The following is a 25373-nucleotide window of genomic DNA, read 5'->3' on the forward strand; positions in this document are numbered from 1 at the left end:
TTTTAGTAAATATAAACTGCTAAATACCTTTTCTCATCAGCAGTATATAGCAGACTTGTGACTTCTATCGGTGTCCGGCAGAGCAATGGTTAAAGCTCGTGGGAGTTTCTCATTCTCCTCTGACTGTCCTATGAGGCTGCATGACTCTTGACCCTCTGTCTGGACAGTGCTGATTGGCCCTTTTGCAATCACATGCACCCCCCCCCCCCCAAAAAAACAAAAAACAAAAAACAAACTCTAGCAATACACACCAAACTGAGCAAGTGCACAGTGCCCCCAAGGCCCTGTTCTATCAGGAGATAGATGGGAACAGTAAAAAAAAAAAAGGGGGGGGGGGTGGGAATCAGAAAAGACAGGATCAAACAGACTTTATACACAATGCAGAGGATTAACCCCTTAGGTTCCACAGCGAGTATAACAAGCATGCTTTACTGCATATACAGACTGATTTTACTGTTGTAGGTTTAGTAACACTTTAAAACCATCTAAAATAGCTAAGTACATTCCTGGTGCATATAAACCAAAGGTGTTCAATATTGTAATTTTGTTTTCTTAAGAATGCAGCCACAGCCAGGGTGTAAAATGCAGTCTCCTTCCAGCATTCTGTAGGAGAACCTTTCTCTCTGTGTGGAATTGTCTCTCCACAGCAGTCCCACATTCTTTCTTTCTGCTAATTCTGAGCTAGAACTTCCCAGTAAGCATGGAGCAGGAGTTTTGCCGATTGCAGAGTTGAAGGTCTAACTCAGCAGGGGGCATGTCGGACTGCAGCAGAGAGACTACTGCTTCCACACAGAGAACCGAGTTCCTCCTTTATAAAGCAGGCTTGTGGGCCCTGCTTTCAACCATTCAGCCATTATACATCGTTACATCACTATATGAGGTATGACATCTGATTTACATTTTGCTCAGCTACCTTTGTAAAACTAGTGGACCACACAAACTGATCTATTTGTGGTGTTTTGAGTCTCATGCCCATGTTGTTTGTTTGTGCTTATTGTGATTGCCCTTTGACCGTACAATATGGGGTATATATAGTTTGTGTGAGGAAGGGAGTACACTCCCAATACGCGTCAGTAAGCCAGGCATTGAGGCATTGCACGTCAGTTCACACAATTCCCGCTCTACACTGTGCTTAGTGTTTATCATGTTCATTTATCTTCTACCTTTGCAAGCATTAATTTGACCTTTTATGTTTTTATTACAATACATCTATGGTAATGCACTAGGGCAGTGATGGCAAACCTTGGCACCCCAGATGTTTTGGAACTACATCTCCCATGATGCTCATGCACATTTACACCCTCCTGTGTGCTTTCTTTCTTTCTAGCTCCTCTTCTACAGAATGCTGGCAGTGGACAGGCTTTTTTTTTGCTCTGCTCTGTAGCTGCTTTCTAAAGAAAATGAAAAGCGCCACATGGATCATTCCCCTTGTAAGTAAACTAGATAACAGCATGTCAAAAAGTAAGCACATACTATAGAAATGATTGACTTGAATACAGTATTTTTGAATAGAGAAACATTAGATCCCAATTTAAACAGTGCCTACAAACAGGTGATACACTTGAATACATTGCACATAAAATTGATATGGCTTATTCATTCTCCTAATCTAAATTAAGGAAAATGCTATTTTGTTGCATTTTTGTTTGTCATGTTTGAAAAGTACCCCCCCCTTCTTATTTACCACCACTTCAAAACCAAAGTGGTTGTAAACCTCAGTCATGGAATGCTTAGCTAAGCACATATATCTGTAGTGTTGACTTATCCCTCTCCAAAGCTCTAAGTGTTGTTTCTCTCTGGGGCTTCATTCCTCTGTTTTCAGCACTTCTGAGAAGTTTTCCTGACAGATAAATTTGTGTCAGGGGGGAGAGCTTAGCAGACAGCTCGTCTATTCACAACACAGTTCTGCTGATAAAGAAAGATTTTTACCACAATCTGCCCTTTTGAAGGGGTGTAGAGAGCAGAAGACTGCAGATAAACAAACTCTTTTTATACACCTTTTTTTAACTTTTTAATCAAGGTCACGTGATCTCTGTTCCGCATCACGGAGTGGCCAGTAGGTGTAACTAATCTGCAAATGATTACTCCACTTCTGGAAGTGACAAATGCTGAGAAAGAGTTTCCAAGACAGTGGAACTCAAGCCAGTAGCCCAGCACATCACGTCACTTCCACTTTCCCCTGCCGACTCGCGCAGATTAACAGCAAGGCTGGGGGACTGAAACCACTGCCAAAGAAGAGAGGGGGAATGAGAAGGGGGTTGTGGCTAAACACTGACTATAGAAGATACAGGGACGTTGTGGAGTGGACAGCATGCAAACAGACCACTCACTCCATCTAGGATAGGCTTCTGTGCTTAGTGTGGTCAATTTTCAACCAGGAAGATGATACTGGCAGAATCCACCAGGTATCAGATATATATGTGGAAAACAGAGTTTGAAGGCCAAGTTCTCCTTTGTTCACCCCCCCCCCTAAATTCCAGCTCCCCTATATACCAATATAGCATTAATGTACTCCTTTTGCAAAAATAACAAGAGCTTTCCATTATTTCTACACAGGCTTATGCACATGTGTAGAATAAATGGAAAGCGGTTTTATTTTTGCAAAAAAAGTACATTAATGCTATATTGGTACATAGAGGACCTGGAATTAATTAATTAAAAAAAAAAAGAAGGTGAATGTAGCCTTTAAATATTGAAAGGGAATACATTATTATATTTTATGCTTTAGGTTTAGTAACACTTAAGCCTGCATGGGAGGTGTGCCAGGAAAAAGCCTTTGCTATTGAAAAAGAACATTAGACCAAAATTACAGTATGCAATTGAAGATAGAGGCAAAGACCAAGCCTTCTAGAACCACGATTTATAGAATGATAAATCAAAAATAAAGTGAAAATGAAAGACAACATTTCATTAGAAAACCTCATACCCAATGTGAAGCATGGTGGTGCAAATGTTATAGTTTGGGGTTGCTTTGCTGCTTCAGGACCATGGCAGCTTGCAGTCAGAGTCAGATATACATTCTGAATCACATAAAAGTGTAACTCCACTTTTGTTGAGAAAACAATATTCCCCTCTAGGTGATCTATGTACATTGCAAGGATTTTAACAAACATTGCAGATTCTTACCTTTTGATATTCTGAAGAAATAGCTGTTTGTTTGTGTGCAGAGTGAATCTATATGGGAATAGTTTTATAATTATCAATCAGCTGGTGCACCTGCAGGGCTCTTTACAGAAAACTGTCAGGGTCTGCATCCCTTTAGATGTGATTTTCCTTTGAGAGTATCTCACCAAAATTTAAGTTTTTGTTGCAGGAGATGCTCAAAATCTGATTTGTATCTTAGTGCAGACTTCTGGGAAAATTTGAAGCCAATCACACAAGAAGGAAATTACATATCTGGGGGGCGTGTTATACACACCATTTGTGTACAGAACACTTCCAGGTAGCCATATTGCATTTTATTTTACAGAAAATTACAGTGCTGCAGATTGAAAAGGAAGGGGTATTTTTTAATAACATTCAATTACAATATGACTTGTGTCATATACGTGCTATACGTTTTTTTTTTTTTTTGCACTTTTTTCCCCCACAAAATTGGAGTTACTCTTTAAGGGTAGAATGCGAGGCCATCAGTCAATAAGTTTAAGTTAAACCAATAATGGATATTTCAATATAACTATCTGAAGAACACTAGAAAAGCCACCAAGTAATGTCTCATAAAAGACGAAATGGTAGGTTATGGTTAAACCACATTAAAATATTGTGGCAGGAATTCAAAAGGCACAGTCCATGCAAGGAAACCCACAAACGTTTTGCAACTAAAGGAATTTTGCATGGAGAAGTGGTAAAAAATAAATTAACTGCGTCAATGTCAGAGACTGGTGGACAGTTTACCTTCCAAAAGCCATCTCTGCTAAAGTTGCCAATATCAGCTTCTCAGGCAAAGGGTGTTCTTACTTTTTCAACAGTGCACCATTACATGTGTTTAATAAATATATATATATATATATATATATATATATATATATATATATATATACACACACACATACACGCATATATATATATATATATATATATATATATATATATATATATATATATATATATTTTTTTTTTCAAAGCTACATGTTCCTTGTTTCTTTATTCAAGTAGATCACATTTATCTGTGGGTATTTTTCAAACGAGGATCTAATGTTTGACTGATGAAATACATTGAAATGTAATGTAAATGCAAAGAACAGCATGTCACATGTTTACCTTCTATTTTTAAGTCTGATATTTTCATCTATTCAGTGCAGATATATATTATAAGACCTAGAATGCACTACAGTTGTGGTGCAACACCAAAATATAGTTTAAATGAAAAAAAAAAGATTATGCATTGATAAAGGATTTCATAATTTTATATGCAATATCTGATACAACCTGGAAAACTGCTTCCTTTTGCTTGCTAAGGCTGATGTCATGTGCTGCGCTGCCATAAATAATGAAGGTACATATTTTCAAGCATTGAGGTGTGCTGACAGCCTAATCAAGGTGAATGTGCTACATTAGGACAATGCATGTCAATGCTTGAAAATATATGCATTGCTGCGCAACTGTTAACACATTCACAGGTGTGAATGAGACCTGAAGGCTGTATTCAGCAAACTGGTCCAAAAGGCAGACTTTAAGGGCCGGTTCACACTGGGGCGACCTGTCGGGCGACTTAGCCGCCTGACAAGTCCCGCTCCATGCAGAGCAATGGAACTGTTCTAACGGGAACGACTCAACTTGTTCCGATTTAGAAAAGGTTCCTGTACTACCTAGGGGAGACTTCGGAGTAGCTTGCATTGACTTCTATTACAGAAGTCGTTTGCAGGTCGCGCTGTGTGGGGCAGCTTCAGAGTCAGGCGATTTTAAAGCCGCCCCAGTGTGAACCGGCACTAAGGTGCATCATATAAAAAACTGGTGAAAAGGTGTATTTTTTTTTTTTTAAATAGCAATATTTGATTCCTAAAGCAACCCTGTCACTATAGTAACAAAATGAAAATGTCAGGTAATGCCCTGTAAAATAGGATGCTTAGGATCCAATTCACACTATGTACGGGGACAGACATGCTGCTTTTTATTGCAGCACATCGTGCCAAATCGCGTTGCAATGCGAGGGTCTGATCGGGTCCGCCTGAAAAACTGACAGGCGGACCAGATCTGTCTGCTTGTGTGAAAGGGGCCTTACAGATTATTTTCCTTCAGTAGAATGACTAATTTCAAATAATTTGTTGATCTTTATAAATAAAGGCAGTGAATGAAGTGTATGTTTTGTACACTTCAAACAAAGCTCATATTCTGGTTGCTTATGATCAGGATTTTGTGTTGTTTTTATAGTATGTTGGTATTGTGTTGATTATTATCTGGGGTGGTGTTGGAGAAAGTGGTGTATTAATCGTATTTGGTAGTTTGCCTGTTATTTTAATGTGTTATTTATTCTATGTTGTATTTTAATTGTATGGATGTTTTATTTGTAGTGTAGTTTTAATTGTGTTATTTGGTGCTAATGGCTGTTATTGGTAATTTTGTTGTTTTTGCATCTTGTTCGGTCTATTGTTGTGATCTTGTGTTGTCTTTGTTAAAGCGGAAGTAAACCCACCTATAAAACAGTTTCATTTCCGGCACATGCCGGTTGTGCTCCCATTGGTTGTGCTCTCAACCAAACTGTCAAACCATCCAATGGCTGTTGTCTAAACTGTTCACATGTGCAGCATCATGGCAGTTGTAGATTAAACAGAGGCAAAGATGGCAGCTTCCTTGGCTGAAAACGATAGGAGGGTTTACTTACACTTTAAGCGTGTCTTTTTCCCAATCCCCTTTGGGATTAATAAAGTATTCTGTATACAAAACAAAAAAAAAAATTATAAAAAGGGAGCAGTGCGATAAATCGTGCACCAAACTGCCCCCTGGCGCAGCCGGCAATGCAGAGCGTCCGGAGCAGTGAATCACCTCCTGACACTCTGCATTGCAGTGTGAATTGGCCCCAATACTTATCAGCGAGTAAAAACTTTGCTTTCTTGAAAAGCCATGGGCGCTGTTGGTATCCAACACTTCCAGGTGTGTCAGATATCTGATTCCCCAGGGAGTGCTGTGGTTAGTCCCGCTGTCTACTATGTTGCTACAAGACACCCAGAAGTGTTTAATACCAACAGCATCTCACAGATCTCTGAAAAAAATGTTGAAACATTTTACAGGGTATCTGTAATTCTATTTTGTTACTCTAGCAACCGGGTCCCTTTAAACTATAAAAATGACCTGCAATCTGATTCACTGTTTTGCGTAAGCCTTTATAAAATTCTATAAAATACTCTTGCAAGAAAGATTTTACATTTTTAGTGGTAAATTGGGAAACTTCTTCAAAAGGTGTTTTTCTCTTCCATGATTTCAGGAATGGAAGGTTGACCATTTTTAATAAAAGTGTAAACAGTTGTCAGATATCAGCCTTTTTGTAATTCAGGTACATTACTAACAGCTGCTATCTGGTTGTTACACGTTACAAAATCTCATTATACGCAACACTAAAATGTCTAAGGGGTCTTATCATGTGGGCACACTCTGCTCTGTTCAGCAGGCGATCCGTGAGCAGATCTGCTTAATCAGAGCAGAAAGGGACAGATGTCACTTTTGTTACATTTGCGCATTTTCAATTTTTTGGTCGGATTAATGACAGTGGACTGTGGCGGACCCACGTAGGTTCTATGGGTTTCCCGATGTTAACAGACTTGTGTCGGGCTACCTCTAATCTGTCACATTTGGGTTCAGAACATCGTAAAAAGTATGTTGTTTCAGGTTTTTTTTTTCCCTGGATTTGAATGGAGTCAGAGGTAGGTGGATGTAACGGGTGCAAGTCCATTTACATCCACCTATCTATAGACCCGCAAGAAGCTTCTGATCAGATCTGCCTGAAAAGAATGACAGGCGGACCTGATGGAAAAGTCTGTTTGAAAGGGGCATAAGGGGCTTTTCACATGGGCATTATTAGTTTAGTCACATTTTTTACTAAGAATACTGATTCATTGAACATCTGTTTTTGCATCCGTTTTTAGGCCCTATGCATACTGGGAGTTTAAACCCTGTGCATGGGGCTCTAGGGTTTAGCTGGAGGTGAAGGGCACAGGTGTCCCGTCCAGCCCCACTGCTGGCAGCCTATCAAACTGTATGAGAGGCTGACAGTTGCTGCAGCTGGATAGGGCACCTTTTGGTACAATTTTTTGTAGGGCTGTATACACCCATGTAAGCTTCTTGCATTCCAGGAATTTGTGCGGGCGCAAACTGCTCTAAATACTTGTACCACTAGGTGCCCTGTCCAGCTGCAGCAGCTGTCAGCCTCTCATTGAGTTTAACAGGCTACTGGCAGAGGAGTTGGATAGGACACCTGTGCCCTCTCTGCCTTCAGCCAAACATTACAGCTCCATGCACCAGGGCTAAATGACCAGTGTGCATATCCCCTTGTTTAGTTGTTGAAGTAACTTATCATAAATGACAAGGGTATAAACAAGAAATATGTTTCTTGCCTAAAAACAGACAAACATAAGAGACCTAAAAAGGATGACATCCGCATATGTCCACAAAAACAGTAAAAGATGCAGACCATGTTCACTTACATCCGCCCGCCCATAGACATACAGTACATTATGATTCAGTCTGGATTTGCCTGAATAACTAACAGACAGATCCAGACTGAGCATCTATGTGAAATGCACTACCAGGCTTTGGGCTGCACAGTGTTGCGAAAATGAGTCAGGTTGGTTTTCTACGCCATTCTGGTGTGCCAAGTTAAAGCACCACATGTTAAAACATGCATGTGTTAATGTGACGTACCAGAACTAAAAAGTGTGAATGAGCTTTTGGGGGCCCATTTATAAAGCAGATGTATGGCCTAACTGCAGCCATAACAGTGCCTTTATAATAAAGTACCTTTGGCACAATTATAAACCTCTACTTTATAAATGTGCTAAGTGCAGTGCTTGCTTTGGAAGTTTAAAGCAAACAGAATGCCAAAAATTATAATGAATAAGAAAGAGTGCTCAAAGTCATGCGACAGCACTCTTCTCATAAAAGAAAACAAGGACAGAGGGCGCACCAGCCTTGCGCATTACCCCTGCAACACTAGTAAGCCTACTGTGGACTTTTTCATCCCACCCAAGTCTACTGGCCAGCAGATCTTGATGGATGAGGCCAATGAAGGACTTTGCAATAACTGGCCGATTTTATCACTTGTTTGTGAGTACACCATTTTACTTTTTAATACATTTTTGTGTTGCAAAGGTAATGCGCAAGGCTGGTGCGCCCTCTGTCCTTGTTTTCTTTTACAGTTACTCCTGGGTTCCCCCTGACCTGTTGAGAGTGGCAGCACAGCCGATGCAGTGGCATGATTTGTGAATACTTCCCTCTTCTTCAATTTACCCTATGGCAATCTTTTGAGCACAGGAGAATGTGGTTTTCTGCAGTGTTAAGCAGAGGACAACTGCAAAACATTGAACATCTGAACTAAAAAGGGGGGGGGGTAAATCAAATTTTAAATGAAGTGCATGTATAAATGCACCTCCATCCCTAATCTGGAAGAGAATGAGGGGGTTGTAAGATTTATGAGGCAGGTAACAAGACAACAGAGGACAACTGCAGGACATTAAAGGCTCTGTACTGCACTATGCATGCTGTAAATAAAACATAGAATGCAAGGTGCGGTATGGAGTATTTACGGCAATATTCTGTGGTGTGCGGAGAGGGGAACCACACTTAAAGCTGAACTCTAAAATTTCAGTCGCTTGCTAAAATTTGCTGACTTACAAAGAGTTAAGTCCAATGAGGTTCAACCCACCTTGTGGACTTTTCTTCTTTTCAAAACTAACAATTTTGCTGAGTGCTGGAAGTACAGCTATCATTACGCTCCTGGTGTTTTGACAGGAGAGATGCTGCTTTCTCATACAGCAGCAGCACTGCCTGCCCTCCCCTATGCCGTCCATTCATAGAAGGTTTATTTTGATTGGGCAGGAGGAGAGGAGGGGTGGGCACAGCAGCTGCATATGATTTCAGGAGCGGAGACCAGAAGGTCCAGCGTTGGTAGTATAGTGATAACTATGCCCCAGGAGCTCAGTAAAAATCGAAATTGTAAATTAAAAAGGTACAAGTGCATGAGGTGGCTTGCTCCTCGTTGGACACAATCCCTAGTAATCCAGTACATTTTACAAAGTGGCTGAATTCCTGAAGTTCAGCTTTAATTATAAATAGGCCTCCAAGTGTACCTTCTTCTCTAGGTACGTGCCTACAATTAGGAGACAAACTAAAAAAGAAGAAGGAGTCAACAGACCCATGTAACAAACCTCTTTGTTTACAATTGAAAATTATTACTCAAGTGTTGATTTTAACACTTTAGTCACTTAACAGCATTGCCACTGTTTCAATGACTCTAAAAAAGCTATTTTTCTGGCTTACTTGTACTTTACTAATGGATAGCACATTGCAGACGACCCATGTAGCTGTGACTGAGAACTTTCTAAGCTGCCATAAACAGTATAGCAAGGATTTATTTTGTTTTCTATAAAAGTTGATTGTAGCACTCTTCTTGGGTAGAATTGATATAAGTTATTCAGTTCTTTCTTCCAGTTTTAATAATAAATGCTCCTCCGCTGGCACTTCCACGAAGATTGCCTTTCGTCCTGCAGTTTCTTAAATGAGGGTCCCAGAAAGAACCACCAGCAAAATCCAATAACCACACATATAACAGACTCCACATAATAACCATCTAGTGTTGTCACACATGTGCCACCAAGTTTTACACACAGCTGAAAGAAACATGAAGAAAAAAAATGAAAGGGAAATGTAAATATCTTAGTGAAAAAAATAACCAAACGAACCTTGTTTAATAAATTATCTTTAGGCAAAACTGTCTGGGTTTACCCACAGCAAACAATCATGAATATAGAACATGTAAGAAAATGAAAAGGAAACTGATCTTGTGATAGCGACAACACGTTTTCACTCAGATACTTTCACTTTCATACTGTATAAATACACATTTAGGCTAATCATACGTGCATTGATTTGTCTTGTTTGGCTTATGGACTGAATGAGAGTAGTTCTACAGATCAGGGTTTCTCAACCAGGGTTCCATGGAGCCCTAGGTTTCCTCCAAATGTTGCTAGGGGTGCCTTGAGCAATGAGTTCCCACTGACAGCAATTATCTTTTTAACTTTTTTTTGTAAGAGGGTAATTCTTTGCATTCTTTTTTCCTAATCATTCGCAATTGTAAAGCCCAATTCACACTGAAGCGACAAGCACTCCGACTTTGGAGCATGTCGCATCAGAAGTCGCATCCCATTCAGTGCAATGGAACCGGTCTAAATCTGTGCAACTTGAGTTGCTCCAACTTAGAAAAAGGTTTCTGCACTACTTTTGGTCTGACTTTGGTACGACTTGCATGGACTCCTATTAACCACTTCCATACTGGGTCTATTCTGGCACTCCTCTCCTACATGTAAATATCATTTTTTTGCTAGAAAATTACTCAAAACCCCCAAACATTACATATGTTTTTTTTTAGCAGGGACTCTATGGAATAAAATGGTGATCGTTGCAACTTTTTATGTCACACGGTATTTGCCCAGGAATTTTTCAGAAGTGTTTTTTTGGGAAAAAAAAAAACAGTTTCATGAAAAAAAAAAAACAAAAAAAAAAACAGTAAAGTTAGCCCAATGTTTTTGTATAATGTGAAAGATGATGTTATGCCGAGTAAATAGATACATAGCATGCCACGCTTTAAAATTGCACACTTGTGGAATGGTGCCAAACTTCGGTACTTAAAAATCTCCATAGGTGACGCTTTAAAACTTTTTACAGGTTAACAGTTTAGAGTTACTAGTTCGTGGGCTAGAATTGTTGCTCTTGCTCTAACGCACATGGAAATACCTCACATGTGTGATTTGAATGCCGTTAACATGTGGACGCACCTATTTTTTTACACTTTCTCTTTGAATTTAATTTTTTTGATCACTTTTATTCCTCATACAAGGAATGTAAACATCCCCCGTAATAGGAATAGTGCGTGACAGGTCTTCCAGGCTGGAAAGACCGAGATTAAAAAAAAAAAAAAAAGACCTGTCTCTGCCTTTCCAGCCGAGTCCCCGGCTTCGTCCCCTGGACGTGACTTCATAACGTCGCACGGGCCTCCAAGGGTCATAGGGATGACTGAGGAACATCTGGTCTCCAGAAATCTCTATGATGAACTTGTGGCAGCAACCGATACATTCTCCGGCTTGTTGATCGTACGGCCGAGCCCAGAGAAGCACCGGAGGGTGGCAGAGGGATGTCCCCTCCCGCCGCCTGTAAGAACGAGCAAGCGGCTAAACTGCCGCTACGATTGTTCTTATGGTGCATGGAATCGCCGGCGGAAAAAATGTTATCTTAACGATACCTGTAGCTGCAGGTATCATTCGGATATCCTCACTCAATGTCAAAGACGTCATATGATGTCCTTGGGCTGGAAGTGGTTAAAGTGGTTGTTAAAGCGGAGTTCCCCCCCAGAAATGGAACCTCTGCTTTTCAGATTTCCCCCCCCCCCCACTGGTGTCACATTTGGCACCTTTCAGGGGGGAAGGGGGAGCAGATACCTGTCTAATCCAGGTATTTGCTCCCACTTCCATCAAAAGATCGCCGCAGTATCCGAGGCGATCTACACCATGTCCGGTCCCTTCTCTGTACCCCCGCTGTCTTCTGGGAGACACACAGGTCCCAGAAGACAGCAGAGACCACTCAGAAAGCGCAGCGCGCATTATGCGCAGTAGGGAACCAGGCTCTGAAGCCGCAAGATGCTGGCGCTTCCACCCAGAGTCGAGGGACAGGTTGGCTTCGGGTGAGGACATCGCGGGTGCCCTGGACAGGTAAGTGTCCTTATTTTAAAAGTCAGCAGCTGCAGTATTTGTAGCTGCGGACTTTTAATTTGTTTTTTTTTCAGGTAGAACTCCGCTTTAAGCCACTTTCACAATTTTCATACCATCCCCTCTGTGTTCTAATCCTGTGTCCCCCTGCGTGAGTGATTTATAATAATAAAAAAAAAGCCTGCTATACCTCATTTCACAGCTCTTCTCAGCGATCACATGATCAGCTGGCTTTCTTCTCTCCCCGTCTGACAGATGCAGCGGGTGGGGCCAAGATCCCCCCCCCCCCCAGCCGAAAGCCAGCCGAACATGTGATCGCTGAGAAGAGCTGTGAGATGAGGTATAGCAGGCTTTTTTTTTTTTTTTTTTTTTTTTTTTTATATAAATCACTCTCGCAGGGGGACACAGGATTAGAACACAGAGGGGATTGTATGAAAATTTGAAAGTTATTTGAGCAGCAAGAGTTGCGGGGTCGGGCACTGTCACAAGCTGACAGGCAGGGAGGGAGAGCACAGAGGAGACAGCAGGCTGCGGATGACGGAGGCACACATACTGGCCACAGTGTCAGGGCTCAGCAGCCATGATACACCATGGTCAGTTTACATAGGGGAGGGTATAGCCGGGCAGAATCAGCCAGGAATTATAGGGTGCCAAATAACACAGCACAAGCACTGTGCTGTATAAAATGCATTGAAAGGAACAGGATCTTTTTATTTTTTATTTTTTTTTAGGGTTAACTAACACTTTAAAGAAGTCGCATGCAAGTCATGCCGAAGTCACACTGGGATTCAGCTTCGAATCAGCGGCAGTGTGAACCAGGCCTTAGGAGCATTCTTCCCACTGACCATCACACTAATGCATCATGAGTTGTAGATATAGTAATTATTAGCAGGGGTTCCCTGAGACCAGAAAGATATTTCAAGGGTTCCGCGGTGCTGAAAAGGTTGAGAAAGACTGTTCTAGATTCTTCCATCCATGCTACACAAACGCTGATGGAGAAATCTCCACTGCTAACTAATGTATTTAAGCATACATGACAATCACAGCTGTCTGAATACCCAAACTGTGACTGATTCTAATAGGATGCAGTCAAAGTTTGGCCAACAGTTTTCTACCTGGCTCCTTTATATTTTTCAGTTGAAGTTTGTCAAGCTGGGTGGTGCCAACAGGGGCACCAACGGCTCAAATTTTGGCAGATTACTGTTGAAGCAGCTGAAATTTTAGCCATGAACGGCCAGCCTAATGCCTATTGCACATAAATGATTCTCAGACACTAATCTACATGTGCTTTTAAAATGCACTATGGCTTTTCTAAAATTCAAAAGATGTCTTTTTAAAAATAAAACAGTGCCTATTTAGTGCGTTTCCCATAGCTACTTCAGTTACCAGAGTTGTGACTGGCCCTGGTTCCTTCTTTACCTCACTAGTAAAGCTGTCTGTCACTGTCATGGCTCATCAGTTAAAGTAGAACTAAAGTTTGGTTGTTACATACTCTGAGCAGGCAGGCTTTTTGTTGCAGAGCAGACATGCAATGTCTCTTCTGCAATAAACTACACCTACTTATCTGCCCGCTCACAGCAATACCCGAACTGTAAATTGAGCTGCGCATGCATAGTTCAGCTTACAGTGGCTGACCCGATACCTGTGTATCAGAATGACTAGGTCCTGCACACATGCAGCAGTGACATCATCGTGCCCGGCCAATGAAGGGGGGCTGAAAACTGGCACACAAGGGAAGATGCGGGCAGAGGCAATGGACCATTGGAAAGGCAAGTATTGATTCCTTTAGTTCTGCTTTAAGGGAACTTCAAATACTTTCTATCCACTGGGAATCACAAAAACGATCGCACACAATTGCCAGAAACTAAGCATTCCACCACCCACAAGTTCAATTGGCCGAACCCGACAATAAATTGCCCGTATAAATTACAGATTCCATCTGCTTGCGGCCAATTGAAAGCATCAGATTATGTCTGCTGCATTCAAACTGCAAAACATGCTACCTGAACATGCCGCATATACAGAAACAGGATAGTGTACAGGAATAGTATGGCATATATATATATCAATGTACCTCAGCAGTGTCATGATCAGCACAGCTCTGTCCTTCTGCTCCAACACACTCTTTACTTGTCAGATGATCCACAAACCAAAGTGCTACAGTAGCAGGCCAATTGCCTCCAAGATTGGACACTGTATTTAGCAGGGTCATATAAGTTCCTCCAATGAGAGGATCGCTCACTTTGGCATTAAAAGCCATGATTGCCACAAACATACTATATAATGCAACCTGGAAGGTAAAAGATGAAATGTTACAAGCCATTAATGTACATTAAAAAAAAATGTGACCCCAGAGTAGACAGTTATATGGTAATTATTCATCAACAGATACTTTTTTTTATTACTAGGTCTTTAAAATTACTATATACTGTTAATAACATTACCAGGGAAAAAAAACAAAAAACTGCTGGATCCATCACAATCTGAAATCCCCCAATAATATATGGCACTTATTTAATACTCGAGGCCTCATGACTTTTTGGGTCAAAGCAGCCACCAAGATGATGCTCACAGAAAGGAATAGCATCTGAACAATATATTTGCCTTCTTTTACTAGAGTAGCTTCACATTAGGCTTTATTGTATTACCTCGTACCATGTCCAAAATAAAATACTAGCAAATGTGTGTCTATTCCTACAGTGAGGGAAAAAGGTATTTGATCCCCTGCTGATTTTGTACATTTGCCCACTGACAAAGAAATGACCAGTCTATAATTTTAATGGTAGCTTTATTTTAATAGTGAGAGACAGAACAACAATAAAAATATCCAGAAAAACGCATTTAAAAAAAGTAATAAATTGATTTGCATTTTAATGAATGAAATAAGTGTTTGACCCCTTCGCAATACAGAACTTCATACTTGGTAGCAAAACCCTTGTTGGCAATCACAGAGGTCAGACGTTTCTTGTAGGTGGCCACCAGGTTTGCACACATCTTAGGAGCAGGGCCGGCGCTCCCGCTAGGCGAACTAGGCAGCAGGGCATTGGAGGAGCAGGGCAGGCGGCATCGTGGACAGAGACAGCAATAGGATACACGCTTCCGTAGGATAACAAGACCTTATCACTGGTGTGTGACCCCCTCCACCTGGCTGCATCTCCCTCTCCTGTCCACCTGGCTCCATCCTCCCCCCACCTGGCTGCGACCCCCTCTCCTGTCCACCTAGCTCCATCCTCCCCTCACCCGGCTACACCCCCCTCTCCTGTCCACCTGGCTCCATCCCTCCATCTGGCTGCACCCCCTCTCCTGCCACCTGGCTCCATATCTCCACCTGGCTGCACCCCCTCTCCCGTCCACCTGGCTCCATCCCTCCACCTGGCTGCACCCCCCTCTCCCATCCACCTAGGTCCATCCCTCCACCTGGCTGCACCCCCTCTCCCGTCCACCTGGCTCCATCCCTCCACTTGGCTGCACCCCCCTCTCCTGTCCACCTGGCTCCATCCCTCCACTTGGCTGCACCCCCCTCTCCTGTCCACCTGGCTCCATCCCTCCACCTGGCTGCACCCCCCTCTCCTGTCCACCTGGCTCCATCCCTCCACCTGGCTGCACCCCCCTCTCCTGTCCACCTGGCTCCATCCTCCCTCCACCTGGCTGCACCTCCCTCCCCTGCCCACCTAGCTCCATCCTCCCCCTCCACCTGGCTGCACCCCCTTCTCCTGTCTACCTGGCTCCATCCCCCTCTCCTGTCCACCTGGCTCCATCCTCCCCCCACCCGGCTGCACCCCCTCTCCTGTCCACCTGGCTGCACCCCCCTCTTCTGTCCACCTGGCTCCATCCATCCCCCACCTGGCTGCACCCCCCCTCCTGTCCATCTGGCTCCATCCTCCCCCCACCAGGCTGCACCCCCCCTCTTCTGTCCACCTGGCTGCACCCCCCTCTCCTGTCCATCTGGCTCCATCCCTCCACCTGGCTGCACCCCCCTCTCCTGTCCACCTGGCTCCATCCACCTGGCTGCACCTCCCTCTCCTGCCCACCTAGCTCCATCCTCCCCCCCCCCCCACTTGGCTTCACCCCCTTCTGTCTACCTGGCTCCATCCCCCTCTCCTGTCCACCTGGCTCCATCCTCCCCCCACCCGGCTGCACCCCCTCTCCTGTCCACATGGCTCCATCCAACCCCCACCTGGCTGCACCCCCCCTCCTGTCCATCTGGCTCCATCCTCCCCCACCAGGCTGCACCCCCCTCTCCTGTCCACCTGGCTGCACCCCGCCCTCCTGTCCATCTGGCTCCATCCTCCTCCCACCTGGCTGCACCCCCCTCTTCTGTCCACCTGGCTGCACCCCCCTCTCCTGTCCATCTGGCTCCATCCCTCCACCTGGCTGCACCCCCCTCTCCTGTCCACCTGGCTCCATCCACCTGGCTGCACCTCCCTCTCCTGCCCACCTAGCTCCATCCCCCCCCCCCACCTGGCTTCACCCCCTTCTGTCTACCTGGCTCCATCCCCCTCTCCTGTCCACCTGGCTCCATCCTCCCCCCACCCGGCTGCACCCCCTCTCCTGTCCACCTAGCTCCATCCAACCCCCACCTGGCTGCACCCCCCCTCCTGTCCATCTGGCTCCATCCTCCCCCCACTAGGCTGCACCCCCCTCTCCTGTCCACCTGGCTGCACCCCGCCCTCCTGTCCAACTGGCTCCATCCAACCCCCACCTGGCTGCACCCCCCCTTCTGTCCAACTGGCTCCATCCAACCCCCACCTGGCTGCACCCCCCTCCTGTCCATCTGGCTCCATCCTAACCCCACCAGACTGCACCCCCCTCTCCTGTCCACCTGGCTGCACACCCCCCTCTTCTATCCACCTGGCTCCATCCAACCCCCACCTGGCTGCACCTCCCTCTCCTGTCCACCTGGCTCCATCCCTCCACCAGGCTGCACCCCCCTATCCTGTCCACCTGGCTGCACCTCCCCTCCTGTCCACCTTGCTCCATCCTACCCCCACCTGGCTGCACTCCACCTCTCCTGTCCACCTGGCTCCATCCCTCCACCTGGAGTTCTGGTGCTAAAATGATTGAATCAAGTAGCTGGCCTTGCCTAAGGCACAAAATAGTCTACCATCAGCCTTGCTTTTTTCCCCCCAGATCATACTTACCTAGGTGGGGGCAGCATCGTTCCGATGCTGCATCAGTCCCACGGCACCTCTGCACTGAGAACCAATCGATCGAACAGAGCGGATCACTCGGTTTTCAGAGTTCCCTGAGCAGAAAGCTGTAGACTATCAGTCACAGGCCTCTGCTCTCTTTCCTCGCTCACTGGTGCGTTGATCTGTGAAGGGGGCAGAGCGACCTTCTCAGCCTCCTTTTTCTGATACTTTAATTGTTTGGGGATAGCGCGAATTGTCTGTGTTACACGGAATGACGTGGTGCCTGGACTGAAATCAGTGACGTCAGCAGAGAGCAGACTTTAGCCCGCTCTCTGCTGAAAACAGGTCACAGGAGTGCAAAACGAATTGCACTCCTGTGATCCATTGGAGAAGTCCAGCCAAAGGAGCTTTGGCTGAACTTCTCCTTTAAGTTTTCGAGGCTAACGTTTGGTAACTCGAACCTTAAGCTCCCGCCACATATTTTCAATGGGATTAAGGTTTGGAGACTGGTTAGGCCACTTTAGGACCTTAATGTGCTTATTCTTGAGCCACTCCTTTGTTGCCTTGACCATGTGTTTTTGGTCATTGTCATGCTGGAATACCCATCCACGACTCATTTTCAATGCCCTGGCTGAGGGAAGGAGGTTCTCACCCAAGATTTGACGGTACATGGCCCCATCCATCGTCCCTTTGATGCAGTGAAGTTGTCCTATCCCCTTAGCAGAAAAACACACCCAAAGCATAATGTTTCCACCTCTATGTTTGATGGTGGGGATGGTGTTCTTGGGGTCATAGGCAGCATTCCCTTCCTCCTCCTCCAAACACGACGAGTTGAGTTGATGCCAAGAAGCTCGATTTTGGTCTCATCTGACCAAAACACTTCACCCAGTTCCCCTCTGAATCATTCAGATGTTCATTAGCAAACTTCAGATGGGCCTGTACATGTGCTTTCTTGAGCAGGGGGACCTTGCGGGCGCTGCAGGATTTTAGTCCTTCGCGGCGTAGTGTGTTACCAATTGTTTTCTTGGTGACTATTGTCCCAGCTGCCTGGAGATCACTGATGAGATTCTCCCATGTAGTTCTGGGCTGATTCCTCACCGTCTTCCTGATCTTTGAAACTCCACGAGGTGAGATCTTGCATGGAGCCCCAGACCGAGGGAAACTGACAGTTATTTTGCGTTTTTTCCATTTACGAATAATCACACCAACTGTTGTCACCCTCACACCAAGCTGCTTGGCGATGGCCTTGTAGCCCATTCCAGCCTTGTGTAGGTCTACAATCTTGTCCCTGGCATCCTTGGACAGCTCTTTGGTCTTGGCCATGGTGGAGAGATTGGAATCTGATTGATTGCTTCTGTGGACAGGTGTCTTTTATACAGGTAACAAGCTGAATTTAGGAGCACCCCCTTTAGGCTGGGTTACCTGTATAGAGGACAACTGGGAGCCAGAAATTTTGCTGATTGATTGGGTGACCAAACTTATTTCACTTATTAAAATGCAAATCAATTTATAACTTTTTTGAAATGCATTTGTCTGGATATTTTTTGTTGTTATTCTGTCTCTCACTGTTAAAATAAACCTACCATTTAAAATAATAGACTGATTATTTCTTTGTCAGTGGGCAAACGTACAAAATCAGCAAGGGATCAAATACTTTTTTCTCCCTCACTCTAACTGGGTAGTTTGAATAGGTGGTAGGGTAAATAGCAAATGATACACAGTCCAATTTGGGATGGTCTTGTAGTGAGAGAATAGGCAGGACAGGAATGGGGTTTTATTGCAATTTGTACACACTCTGAAAAGGTTCACAACTCTAGTACTTTAAGATCAGGGTAAGTTTAGAAACGTGCAATTGTTATTTATTTCTGTTTTAGGATCAGGAAATATTACTAGATGTATTGTACTGAACACTAAATAAGGAACATGAGCAGCTGAAGAAGGAGCTAAAAAGGTGCCAGATTTGAGAGATCACTTCTAAAAACAACAAATTCAGTTTAAAGGAGAACGAAATATGGCAGTGGTTCATCTGTGAGCACATTCTCAATTGCAAAAAGCATGAACCATATTTCTGTTGTATGCTTCGAGTTTATGTTTCTGGGAAAGAGTGCAGTAAACCTAAAATGTGAACACTAGGGTATCATCCCAATATAGTAGCAAAAGGGCAGAGAGTGTGCACACTTACCATGCAAAAAGATAAAAATGATTTTCCTATATCATACAGTTTGTATAAAAATCATTAGATTTAATTATGAAAGTCTGGTAACTTTAGTCTAGAGCAGAGGTAGGCAACCTCGGGGTAGGCAACCTTGGCCCTACAGCTGTGGTGAAACTACAAGTCCCATGAGACATTGCAAGACCCTGACAATCACAGGCATGACTCCTAGAGGCAGAGGCATGATGGGATTTGTAGTTTCACCACAGCTAGAGGGCAGAGGTTGCCTACCCCTGGTCTAGAGTATCCTGCTGACCACACCCGCTTTTGACCACACCCAGTCTGCAGCAAACATACAGTGTAATAATGTCAAGAATGCTGCACATACACACAAACTAAGGCCCCTTTCACACTGGGGCATCAGCGGTAAAGCGCCACTATTTTTAGCGGAGCTTTACCATAGTTTTTGCGAGGGTTTTCGTCCGCTAGCGGGGTGCTTTTAACCCCCTGCTAGTGGCCGAAAAAGGGTTAAAACAACCCGCAAAATGCCGCAGCAGCGGCGCTTTGCCGGCGGTTCGGCAACGGTGCCCATTCATTTCAATGGGCAGGAACGGTTTAGGAGTGGTGTATACACCGCTCTTTCACCGCTCCAAAGATGCTGCTTGCAGGAGTTTTTTTAACGTCCTGCCAGCGCATCGCCTCAGTGTGAAAGCACTCCGGCTTTCACACTGAGACTGCAGGGGAGCCGTTTTTTCAGGAGCTATTTTTAGCCCAAAAGCTCCTGAAAAATGTCTCAGTGTGAAAGGGGTCTAAAGGAAAAAATAATTCACATTTCATAGCCCAGGTACAATACATCACAGATGTTCTACTTCTTTTACTCCTGCTGACATCAACAAAGAGGCACTATTTCTCTCACTGACACCAACGATGGGGCACTAGTCCCCCCCCCCCGCTGACACCAACAATGGGGCATTATAATTTTTCCACTGACACTAACAATGGGGCACAACTTCTTCCACTGACAGCAATGATAGGGCACTATTCCTCCCACTGACACCAACGATGAGACGCTATTCCTCCTACTTATACCAACGCTAGGTAACATTTTTTTTTTTTTTTTTTTAAACTCACACTAACCACCAACCCTGGCACTTTTTTTTTTTTTAATTTATACTGAACATCAAGCCCAAGGTGTTTTTCACTCTCAATGATTGAGTCATTTTCTACTCCCGTTGGCTACATACAGTCTGCCCCCCTAACTATGAAGGGCAGTGAACTGGCCCTTTGTTTAGAAAAATTTGGGACCCCCTGCATTAAACTTATTCCAGTCACTAGAAAAGTCACAGCATTACAGGTATAAAATTATAAGTAATAATACTATCGGATAGAGGAGTGTTACCTGATGTAAGGCATAGCTCAACAGAATAGCAGCATAGTAGTAAATAGGGAAGCCTCCTTCATGGCTTACGTGTGGAGTCCACCAAACTAAAAAGGCAAATTGTAGGCCCATAAGCAATCTATATTAAGAAGGCAACAAGCAGAGAAAGACAAATGTTAGAATAAAAGCAGAATGTGAAAAATAAAACATTTTCAACTGTTTTACTTTGCCTCATGTGTAAAACACTGGACAGACTAATGCTATTGAAAAATGTACCGTACTTTAAAATTAAAAATGTAGAAAGTAATAAGTGTCCACACATGACTGTCTGGGTGCTCAGTCTATTTGCTAGAGCCTAACTGGCATTTCCATTGTTATGACCCACACGATAGCCAATGGGGACATTATACGCTTGATGCCGGGTTTCAAGTTAAGATAACTATGGGCATTTTATATACTACCTCTTCGTTAGAGAGGCTGTTAAATGGTTTTCTGGCATAGTTAAGACAATTTATTGTTCTCAGTCATTCAGCTAAGGGATTGATGTTATGTCTTGTACCTGACCTACACAGTCTTAGCCAGGCTCTCTTTTGTCTTTTCTGTTCTGGAAATATTTGTATGAGACTGCATATTGCCTTTTCAGATGGAGCGCTTTGTATACCTGTTCTGCTGTACTAAGTTGTATAATTGTAACTATATAACTGTAATTCTCAGGGACCAAGCACTAGGCTGCAAACTTGGCCATTTGTACATTCTCTTGAATGTATTGTAACATAATACCAGGCTTCGATTACCTAGGACTCTCCAGATGTTTAAAAGTACAAGTGACAGTATTCCCTACCAGCCTTGGTAGATCTGTCACAGTTGAAGAAGCTCTGTAGTGCTGTACACTCACATACTAATCATAGCTTGAGATAAAAGACATCTTCACATATGCTAGGATGTATTATGGGGGGGGGGGAGGGGAGAGAGAGAGAGAGAGAGAGAGAGAGAGAGAGAGAGAGAGAGAGAGAGAGAGAGAGAGAGAGAGAGAGAGAGAGAGAGAGAGAGAGAGAGAGAGAGAGAGAGAGAGAGAGAGATGAGAGAGAGAGAGAGAGAGATGAGAGAGAGAGAGAGAGCGAGAGAGAGAGAGAGAGAGAGAGAGAGAGAGAGACCTTGGGGACCCCATGTCACCAAAACTAGTTTCTCCACAACACAAAATTTGGGATTTTGTTTTACTTTTAATGGTAAACAGGACAAATAGAGAGAGGGAATCTCCCTAACAGGGACACAGCCGACAATCAAAACCTGGTGTTGTAATCCCTCTCCACTCTATCCCGCATAAAAACAAGTTTTGTCTTTAGTTATACTTTAAAACTATCCCTAAAACCAGGTACAGACAGGCTGAATGTTGGGAGACATTTGCCGGTTCAAAAAGATGTGTATGTCGGTCTGTCCGATAGAAGCCAGACGTTTGGCTGGCTTCTGTCGGACGAGCATGCTGGAAAACCAGCAGCCGACCGACTCATGATCAGCGCTCAGAGTGTTCTGGTGGGGGGCATCCCCCTGTCAGAACACAACAGCTCAGTGGGGGAGATCACTGTACTAATGTAGGATGGTTAGTACAGTAGCTCCGAACGGAGATGTCAGTCTTTTTTTCATGCAACCCACTGGGTTAGCACATAAAACAACTGTTAGCAGGTACCAGGCTTAAGAGGTAAACACTTTAGTAATAACATCACATAGGCCCTATAGTTATCAGTTCATAAACAAAGACTACAGTTTCCGGGGGAACTAGCACTATAGCCCCCTGCTCTCTTATTTCACAGTTCAGTAAGCCCCCCCCTGGTGGGTGCTGGAACCCCTGCCATATCCAGGATGAGCACTAGATGTGTGCCAAACACAGCTCCCACATGCACTCATTCTTATGGCTGGGTCTAAGGTCAACTGGAATAGGCGGGTCACTGCTGTCAACTGCCAGATCTTACCCATGGTCTTTCTGCTTCTGAGTGTGCATAAAGGTGTCAAGCAACCAAGCTGTGTAGTTACAGGAAATGTTAACAACTGTGTGGCTGTTATCTGACACTATTTATGAACTTTTAAGAACTGCAAAACAGAGTGCAAGGACAGGCAGCAGCCAGATTTAAGATGCATCTCAGCCACTGCTCTCATGCTGCAGTGTAAGATTTGAGCAAAGGAGTTAAATTATTATTATTACAGGCACTTATACACCGCCGTCAATTTACACAGCGCTTTACATATATATTGTACATTCACATCAGTCCCTGCCCTCAAAGAGCTTACAATCTAAGGTGCCTAACTCACATTCATACATACTGTACACATACTAGGACCAATTTAGACAGGAGCCATTTAGCCTACCAGCATGTCTTTGGAGTGTGGGAGGAAACAAGAGTGCCCGGAGGAAACCTGCACAGGGAGAACATGCAGACTCCAGGCAGGTAGTGTCCTGGTTGAAATTTGGACTGACGACCCTAGTGCTGCTAGGTGGAAGTGCTAACCACTTCGCCACTTTGCTGCCCAAAACCGTTACATTTTTTAATTCATTACAGTAAAAACATCCATAAGCCCAAAAGAAATCTGAGGTTATTGTTATCTAAGACATTCAAGAAAATACAAAGTTATTGTGTTTTGCTGCCATCTTGAAAAGGTACATACCATTTATTTCATTATTACTGCATTTGCATTCACTAACCTGAACGGCATGGCTTTGTGGAAGACATCTAAAGGTTTGGGTCCAGCAGTGTACCTGCTGATTAGTAAGGGCAGTAATATTTGCAGTGGAACCATTGGAACAGCCAAAAGAGCCAAATGTTCTTTTGGAACTCCTCTTTCTACAAGCTTAAGACCCGTAACTGCATCAGCAGCTGAAAATCCAATCTGCAAACAAACAGAAAACAAAGGACACATTTAATTTTAATCAGTAAATAAACAGTAGTACTGAGGTACAATAAGCACTCCAGCCACATAGCACAGTCATAAATGGCAGTTTATAAAGGGAATTATTTACTGTGCACATCATCATGGATTAAAATTACCCAACAGATTAACTGTATGCCAACAGCTGATGTCTAAAAATCCAATAGGTAGCTCAGAGCATCAGTCTAAAAAAAAAAAAATTAAAAAGTCAGCAGCTGGCTTTTAATACAAGGACACTTACCTGTCCAGGGATCCCACGATGTTGGCACCTCAAGCCGATTTGTCAACCTGCTTCGGGTGCAGGCACCGGCATTGTAAGTAAAGGAAACCAGCAGTAAAATCTTCAGGCCTCACAGCCGGTTTCCTACTGCGAATGCGCTAGTCACAATGTGCTTTTCGAATGGTCCCGCTTTCTTTTAGGACCTGTGTGTGTCCCAGAAGGCAGCAGGGGGAAGGAAGAGGGGTCGGAAATGTCGTAGATTGCCAATCCTACCCAGAAAGTGGGAGCGGGTACTTCCCCCCCCCCCCAAAAAAGCCAAACGTGGCAGTAGGGGGGGGTGGCGTGAACAAGCGAAGCTTCCCCTTTTGGGTGGAGATTCGCTTTAACCTTTTTTCAGTCACTGCACTATTTTAAAAGTATACAAAACCTTGAGTCACCCCAACTAAAATGTTAAAAATCTTAAATGTTACTTATCAATGGGTAACCAGAGCCTGGGACAATGCACACCTTGATGAAAATGACTTCACATCAGAAGTCCCCCTTTACATCAGATGTCTCTCCATCACATCAGAGTCTGCCTATCACAATGCTCCCCAGTCACGCAGTTCCTTATTCACATCAGAGACCTACATTTTGGTTCCAGCAGTGCGGCAGGGCTCGAGGTGGAGGAGGTCTTGAGAAAGCTGACTTCTGCCTTCTTCTGAGTGCAAGGGTGGCCCTGCATGCTGCCTACTTTGGAGCAGAGTTATGCATTGCCATGGTGCAGGCAAGCCAGCTGCTAACACCATAGCAATGAATGAGGCTGTGTAGCATGCCCTAAAGCATCACTGGCTGTTATGGCACTGGTGGCCAGCAAACTTACACCATCGTAGCCCATAATGCTGATTCAGAAGCTGGGTCCTGTGCTTGCAGCACCCTAGGGGAGCCCAGACTAAAACTTGGTTGACAAATACTGGCTCAGGCCCCATTCACATTTGGGTGATCAGGAATCAAGGACAGAATTGGTGTGACTCTGCCCACAATTTCAAATCACAGCAAAACGCACAAACGCGTGTATGGGTGCCATTCATCCTTTGGCTCTTTTGGCTGTTCAAATGGCTGCACTTCATCCTGAATGGATACCCAAACTTGGTGTGATTTTGCTGCAATTGTGACAAAACACAATTGTAAAATCGCACCTGGATCAGGGCCAAAATTTGGTGCAACAAAACGCGCATAGGGCAGCCCGTGACTGGACTTCCCTATACGTGAAATGCGGAAACGTGTGTGTGTGAATTGTGCTTTTAAAATCACAAGTGCTACATGATATATGAACAGTGCCTTAGAAGATAGCTGTACTTTATATACAAAACAACATTAGGCAACCTTAGGCCACTTTCACAGGTCCACCTTTTCAGGATGCTCCATGCAGGTCTATGGAGCGACGGATGTCAGCGCTGACATGTCCACTGACATCCAATCCGCTCCAATCCGCTAAATGCAGATGAATGGAAACCCTATTTTCCATCCGTCTGGCAGGCCGACGGACAGACGGTTCATTTTTATCTGATCTCCCCATAGAGGAGAGCGGAGCTCTGACAGGTCCGTCTCTGCACAGTAAGCAGACATGGACCTATCATCCTGCCAGCTCAGCGGGGATCAACGGATGGATCCCTGCTGAGCA

The 25373-nt window shown here is 44.2% G+C and overlaps 1 protein-coding gene across 1 annotated transcript in view; it reads right to left on the reverse strand.

The window, feature by feature from the left end:
- Positions 1-4943: 4943 nt before the first annotated feature.
- The window catches only part of SLC33A1 (solute carrier family 33 member 1), a 43626-nt gene continuing 23196 nt past the window's right edge, over positions 4944-25373 (reverse strand). The window contains exons 4-7 of the mRNA XM_073626071.1: positions 23267-23451; positions 20593-20710; positions 13984-14199; positions 4944-9818 (exon numbers count right to left, since the gene is read on the reverse strand). Coding sequence (XP_073482172.1) covers positions 9642-9818; positions 13984-14199; positions 20593-20710; positions 23267-23451 — 696 coding nt within the window. The 3' untranslated portion in view covers positions 4944-9641. The remainder of the gene's footprint in view (positions 9819-13983; positions 14200-20592; positions 20711-23266; positions 23452-25373) is intronic.

The sequence above is a fragment of the Aquarana catesbeiana genome, linkage group LG04, assembly GCF_042186555.1.
Source record: "Aquarana catesbeiana isolate 2022-GZ linkage group LG04, ASM4218655v1, whole genome shotgun sequence".
Classification (NCBI taxonomy): domain Eukaryota; kingdom Metazoa; phylum Chordata; class Amphibia; order Anura; family Ranidae; genus Aquarana; species Aquarana catesbeiana.